Below are 7,532 nucleotides of genomic sequence, written 5' to 3'. Positions count from 1 at the left end.
TGCTGACGTGACTGGCTCGAAACACCCCTCTAATTTGCCAATCCAGCCCCGGGAGCGCGCGTGTCAACCCCCCCTCCTCCTCCCCACCCCACACGATACCACTCCTATACCACCCCACTCCCCTTCTCCCTCCACCACCATCAACCCCCCCACCCTCCTTCCCTTCTCTTCCCTTCCACCCTCAGTTTCTGCACCAGCACTCTCCGGTCCACACAGCCACAGGGCGCAGAGCTGTTCAGTGCAACAGCTCAGGGAAAGAAAAAAAAAAAAAAAAAACACTCCATCGTCAGCCTCTGGTCTGTGCACGCTCCTTTCCCCACGCCTCGTGGAAAGTTAAGGGAGGATTTAACTATTCCTTACATAGTACTGCAAAAGAAAAAGCCGGACTGCTGCAAAAACCCGTCAGCTCTATGAGAAAGAAGAAGAAGAAAATAACATAGCTGCGCGCGGTGCCATGAGATCTCTCTGGAAAACATAAAATTGTTGAGGACTTTTTTTTTCTCTTTATTTTTTACTGGCTCTCATCACTGAGGAAAAAAAATATATATATATCGCAGCCTGGTAAAGAGGAGACGTCTTTATTTTTGATGTCAGGTGCCAACAGTGGTCGAGACCTCAGCGCCGTTTCCTGTGCACTAAGAGACATGGTAAGAAGCAAAAAAGAAGGAAACAGTCCAACACTGCATCAGTTTCCTTAGACTTATCATGATTTCTATTTAAGGACGTTTAAATGTTGCTTTCTTATAAAAAAGCATTCTCACTGATTAGTTTGTACATGTTTTTTTTTTATTAATACTGTTGGGTAGGTGGTAAATAAATCTCTGACTGTTGAGCGCGCATTTGTCAAACATTTAACACCCCTGGGTGCCGTAGGGCGTGATTGGTGGCAGACGGTTTGTTTCCACGCACCCCGAGGCACCTGTTTTATCCTCAGAAATTAACAGTTAAAGCCGAGACGTGCTGTGGAGACTGAGCGCAACAACAGAGAGACGCGGTGTGAAGTTGATTCAGTGTGTAAAATCCACCTATTTTAGAGGATGAGGACTTCAGACTTTGCCTTTCTTTTAAGATCTGCTCCTTGAGTGATGATGATTATCTGTGGTGGGGTGATGCGTTAACTGACCGTGTTGTGTCTGTGATGGCAGGTGGTGGCGGCGCACGGAATACAACTGCTTTTTTCCAAATGGGGGACTGCTCTGAGAGGATAAATTGCGTGCAAACTTGTGCGGCTTTCTGCTGAAGGGAGTTATTCCTGCGGCTTCCCCCGCTCCATCCCCCTCCCTCCCACCTTCCACGACTTGCATAAACATGAATCCACGGCGAGACACGGGGCCGCTCCGGTGCGTGGGACTCACCACCGCGCTTCTCCTGTGCGCAGGTAAGACCTCCACGAGAAACCTCCGCTAATATCCGTGCGCACTTGTGTCCACGCACAGCTGGATGAGAATAAACGGAAACCAAAGCCAGTGGTCACATAATAAGCGACGCCTGTAAATGCATCAACCATGGAGTTACTCCATTCAGCGTGGGGCGTTTAATGAAATGCAAATTATTTCCTTTCAGTCAAAAGGACATATATAATTTATGAAACATATAATTAGCTGTAAGCTGTTGTGGCAGAATACAAAATGACTTGTAATATTAACATGAATGAACTGTGACAGTTGCCTAGAGAGAGAGGGAGGGAGAGAGAGAGAAAGAGAGAGGATTTGGGATGTTGTAGCAGCACTGAATTGGGATGCAGTGTGTGAGTGTGGCACTGCAGAGCACCAGCAGCAACAACAGGCTGCAGACACAACCTCAGAGAAAGAGGGAGAAAGTGCGTCTCCTCACTTAAGTTTGTGCAGTTTCTGTGCGTGAGGGAGTGTGATTACGTTTTTGGGGGGTGCTAGAGTGTTTGCTTGGCTTATGCAGACTTGTAAATAGTGTGTTGTGAGTTTCCATTCTCACTCACACCTGGTTGTGGCACCAGAAGAAAGATACCTGTCAGTTAAAACACATAAACACACATGCACACACACATTAGTATTTAGATGGGACAAATGCTGGAAATGTGGGTAGGTTTTCATTTTCTAGTTCTGCTCATCCTTCCATGTGGTTTTGATAATATTTGAAATTTAAAATGTCACTGCTGAGATTGGGGGATGTGCCAAAATGGCTAGATACTCCACAAACCTGGGTCCAATAATAACAAGAGCAGCCAGATGATGCGACAGATTGAACAAATGGCTGGTATAGCCATATTATCTAAAGCACTGTTTTGTAGAGGTGGATAGAGAAAGAAGAATAGCCAAAGTCTCTGCTGTAAACATCCCCAGGCTGCAGGGCCTACTTCATGGTTCAACTTTTAACCTATAAGCTGCAACACCGTTTTAAAGTTTAAATTGAAACCTGTCTGATCATCTTTTTCTGTTGAATATCCACAATTCTCCTTTAAAGTTTTGCCCTAAAATAACATTTTTTAACTCTGGACAAAGCCACTCCGCAAATATAGAGTTAGGCCAACGGCTGATCCGTATCTCACTAGGTTTGGTGCAGGTGAAAGTGGAGAGGAGGAAATCCTGTCAGTCAACCCCCTGGTGTGCACAGTCTCAGAGGATATTATACCTCTCCAGCCATCTGATTGCTTTCAGTGAGAGGTTGTCTCTCTTTGAGACACACGCACTGACAGGCGCATACTGTAGAGGATACCTATACACGCGCACATGCTGTCAGGACTGGCCATCAGGACATTCTGAAACACTGTGTATCCTGGCACACTATGGGATGTGATACAGGGATTTTTTTTTTTTTTTTTCAAACAAGGCAGACCTGAGAAGTAAGGAAAGTTTTCAGGAGTTAGATGTTGCCTAAAAGTTGCAGAATTTCTTTTTAACAAATGAATATTATGTAAGTATGAAAATGTAATAGTCCTACCGCTCATATGTGAAGCATTAATGATTTTAGTATTAATGAATTCTTATTGAATGGTTGGAGAAATACCAAAAACACATTTATCTCTATATTTATATGTAATTGTCCTTTCTGCTCACAGTATGGTTTTCATCGCTTGTTCCACAGAGTACTTAAATGCCTGGTATAAAGGGCACTGTGCTAAACAAGTGTGGGAGGATTCCCACTCGGCGTTTCTTGCTCTTTTATGTGTGTGGGGGCCTTTTTATATGTGTCGGTGTGGACTGAAATGGAAAGTTAAAAAGTTGCAAAACCAAAAACCACATTTATCTTTTATTTAATAAAAGCTTTCCTGGTCTCTGTCAGTCAGCCACACACACACACACACACACACGCTCACCTCAGCACACACAGAATCATAACTACAGTCACAGAGGCCGGAGATGTTGAAGGGAGGAGGTGAGAGCAGCCTGGAGTTTCAGGATGTGTGATCACTGTAACCCATCAGGCCATGCACACACTGTTACAATCTTAACGTCTCAGTTTAATTACAGTATTTAAACAGAGTGCTGCAGAGTGCGGGAGATGCTAATGGAACTACTGGATGATTCTGCAAAGCAACAGATTATTCACTTTTGGCTACCTGTGCATGCACTGCAGTGTCTATGGTTATGGGAAGACTGTGCTGGTTAACTAAAACACTTGATGAGCGTTAGGGAAATGCAGTGTTAAGCAATGCTAATGCTTCAGAGCTAATACTACACACCAGTGATTTCTGTTGGGTGGTCATTTCGCCACAGGTTTGTATCAGATCGTCAGTCTAGAACGCTGTGCTCCATTGCAATAAACTGTGGGGAGTTTATGTTTGATGGGTGATTCTTAAATGAGAAAGAGTTAATGAGGCCAGTTAACAAGTTCCAACACAAGCTCCCGTAGGGCTGAGAGCGGCCCTGTATACTGGAGCTTGCGAAGCTTTGATGCTATTTCCATAAAATCCATCTATGGACCTTTGTGGTAGTGATGTTAGAGGTTGTTGAGTGCAGTTGGCACAAACGAAACCAAGTAAATTAATTGCTTCCATTCACTTTTTTCAGTCGCCTTTTCCATTGTTACGCTGATGAATTTCTTGCTTTTACAGTGTTTGCACTTTGTTATAACAGTCCCTCCTCCCCAGTTCTTGTTCTTTTTTCATCATTTGGAAAGTCACCAATAATGAACTCACACTAAAGCAGGCTGACTCCTGGGAACAGGTCAAATCAAGTTTTTCAAAAGGTTACCGAAAAGTATATGTTTGAATTCCCGGAGCTGCTGCAATCAGCATCTATACCCTTTCGGAGGCTGCGGCGGATTTCACAATCCTGAAGTCATTTCTGTCAACTGTTTTTCCTGCAGTTTCCACAAAAAGCTTTTAACAGTCTAGTGATGAAATGAGTAAGAAACGTAAAACAGATTATCCTGTGCCAATGTTAGGAAAGAGGAAGAGCCTAGAGTGACCCTGCACATAGCTAAAGGCTGTGAAATCTAAACTGGCATCTACCTCCAGGAGAGCAGTGTCTCACGGGATATTACTTGTTGGCTCTGAGCATCTCCTGGTTTAATTCTGGGAGGGGGGTTGGCAGGGCTGTGTGCTTCTGGGCGATAATAAGATGACTTTGTAGAAATCTCTCTTATGAGAACTTTTCTCTTCCCCTCTCGTTTTGCACCCGTTTTTCTCCTTAAGTGGTTCAAAAGGTATTTCTAGGAGCAGTAATGTTCATTACCATAATACAAGCACCGGGGTACTTGTTACAGGAGGCTTCAACCAGGAAGCCAAAAAATTTGTCTCTTACATATTGTGGGTTTTTCTCCCCCGAAGCAGAACAAAGTGTTTGAATTTCTAGGGGCAAAGTCAAAGTTTATCACATTGAAAAACACAACATATTGCCCGTAAAGGAATAGGCCTCTAGACAAACCCACAATTCGGCAGTTGCACTGCAAAAATGTACTATCACTGAATGAAATGCTTTATTAGTAAGTGATGGATGAAGTCTGGCTTGCCCTGTGTGACACTGTATTTCATGCAGGACTCCAGAGAGCAGCAGAAGGAAACGCTGCACCAGGGAGCCATATGTCATATTATGTGGGTCATAACAGAGAGACACAAGTCATAAAGTGAAAGGTAATGCAAAGTTATGTTGAGTAAAATCTGAAGTCCAAACCTTCCAAAAAATTGCTTCACAAAGCTTCCATGGTCCTGAATAAAATGAATTGAATTAGTTTCAGTGAACTGAGTTTCTAGTAGGTCTAACAGACACAGACTATAAACCAGCCGGGTCTGTATGAAGGAAGCTTATACAGTACTGCCTGATTTAATGAAGGAGTCAAGCAATGCTCAAGTGCAAATGGGGACTATTTTTTCTTCTACGATGTGTAATATGACAACCTGATAAAGAACAGTATTGAAATGACTTTAAAGGAACCCTGTGGGAAAAATAATGACGCATGATCTCAGAATTGATTTTACAGTTTTGTGACACATATGCTCTTTATGGATTAGTAACTCCTAAGAGAAATTATTATCACATTATTGTAGCCTACCCCTTTTCCTTCTGAGTGACTGGTCTGCCCTATAGTGAAAAATAGAGGGTTAAACCCATTTTAATGTAGAAAGGAAAAAAAGAGCAACATAAGGCAAAACATGTCTGAAGAACTCAGTGGTTCTGCAGATCTGGGTGATCATTTTTTGTCCAATTTTTCATCATGAGCAGCCACTTTATACCTCTGAAAGTATTAGCAATAAATATTTAGTGCGGCTTTAAAATCAGTCATGAAAGAAGGGAAAATGTTAACATTCCTCAAATGCCTCAAAGGCTGTTTTTTTTTTCCTTTTTTTTTTTTTTAGGCGAGTGCAGCTGAAATATACCACAAAGCACAAAAGTCGCACAAAAGCAAAATCCTACTTTCAACCAACTCACTAGACTGCCATTTCCTCTGACGATGAGACAACATTTTTTCCAAGGTCCACCTCTCTAGAGTACTCACACTGTGGCCTAAAGAGCTCTCTCAGTCTCCATATCCCTAACTATAAAAGGTCAGTCACAGTTTTGCAGAATAAAAACAGCAGCGTACAACAGGGGGAGCTGATAGCAAGAGATGATTGGTTGGAGTCATGAGAGCTCAGCAGCTCAAAACAGATTTGTTCTTGCTTGTACTGTAGATCAGTCCATTTTCGTATATTTATCCAGCATCAGCATCTAAGTATAAAATCATTTTGGTGAAGGTTATAGTCTCAGTCAAATGCCTTATTCACCTTTTTACTATCAAAGCAGGAACACATTCTTCTCTCCACTCTAAACAAGTGCTGTGCATCAACATAACTATCTAAACATTATGAATATTTTTCAAAGTAGCAGTTCATAAACAACATTTTGAATCTTGAGTGTTGAATCTTGTTAACATTTTATGTTGATTTAAAAAAGAAAAAACATGATCCAGCCAGAATTATGTAGAAATTGGTTGCATTTAAAAAGCCATTTCTAGATGACAGGGTCATATTAAAATGTCATCATGACAGAAAGCTCGCACAAAGAGCCTTACCATGGCAACTGAAGGGAGGAAAAAACTCAATATTTGATCAAATATAAGGAAGATTTTCTAAGTTGTTTGCTTTTATAGATCGGAAGCTTAGAAAGTAAAGCGAACCCGCTCCATAGATCTAAAGTGTGCAGAGCACTTTTCTATCATTTTGGGCTCATTGATATTTTTTAGCACCTTAGCAGAAAACTGTCCGGGCGTAGCGGTGGTCATCCTGCAACATCTGAGCTGTTTATTGCAACATCCATACATCTTTAGAAAGAGTTTAAGTGAAATATTAATGAGAAAAAAGGTTGTAAGGCAGGCATAGTGTGTATGAGTTTGGCCTGGATGACGCAGATAAGCAGCTCTTCGTACAGGTGTTGGACAATGAATTGTTAACTGATTAAACAGACACCGTATGCGGTGATTATTCCCTCTGTTATGCATCTTGTTATCCTCCTGGCGCACCTTATGTTTTCTGGGAAAAATGCTTTGAGCATCCAAACACAGGCCACGTCTCTAAGGGATTTTTATTTTTTAATTTAATACAAATAGCGGCCTGCCTTTGTTGTGTGATCTTCATTTAGAAACACATTTTAGAAGAGGTGTCTGTCTCATCAGTAGAGGATGATATAAACAGCATCAGGCTTGTTGCACTTAAACTGAAATGGATGTCAAGGGTTTATTTTCCTTAGTAAACTAATGGCATCAGCTAATGTCATTAGCCGTGGAAGCTGATTGATTGACAGGAACTGACTTTGATGTTGCACAGTGACTTTACTGCACAAGGACGGTCCAGCTCACGTCTCTGTGCGTGCGGGGTATTCAAACCACATCTATAATGAAGCTGCTAACAAGGCAGCAAAATGTGTCTAGTGTGAAGAAGCCTAATTAGTTGTGACTCCTAATAACCAATTTTTGTGAAATTAATTTATTGCAAGTAGTATAGATAGTGGTGACAAAAAGAAGGCAGAAAGGCTTTGGGCTGTTCAACTCCTACGAAAACACAGAGGCATATATTGAGTTAAACCTGAGGATTCAGGAAGGCGTGGGCTTTAGACAGCATGACAAATGAAGGAATTTTA

The 7,532-nt window shown here is 41.8% G+C and overlaps 1 protein-coding gene across 1 annotated transcript in view; it reads left to right on the top strand.

Annotated features, from left to right (window-relative positions):
* Positions 1 to 218: 218 nt before the first annotated feature.
* LOC146977500 (transmembrane protein 132C) overlaps positions 219 to 7,532 on the top strand; it is a 146,647-nt gene continuing 139,333 nt past the window's right edge. The window contains exon 1 of the mRNA XM_085793801.1: positions 219 to 1,378. Within this exon, the coding sequence (XP_085649927.1) occupies positions 1,309 to 1,378 (70 nt within the window). The 5' untranslated portion in view covers positions 219 to 1,308. The remainder of the gene's footprint in view (positions 1,379 to 7,532) is intronic.

This window comes from Trachurus japonicus, chromosome 12, assembly GCF_045865225.1.
Source record: "Trachurus japonicus isolate A0001 chromosome 12, Traja_1.0".
Classification (NCBI taxonomy): domain Eukaryota; kingdom Metazoa; phylum Chordata; class Actinopteri; order Carangiformes; family Carangidae; genus Trachurus; species Trachurus japonicus.
This window is presented reverse-complemented; position numbering and strand designations above follow the sequence as displayed.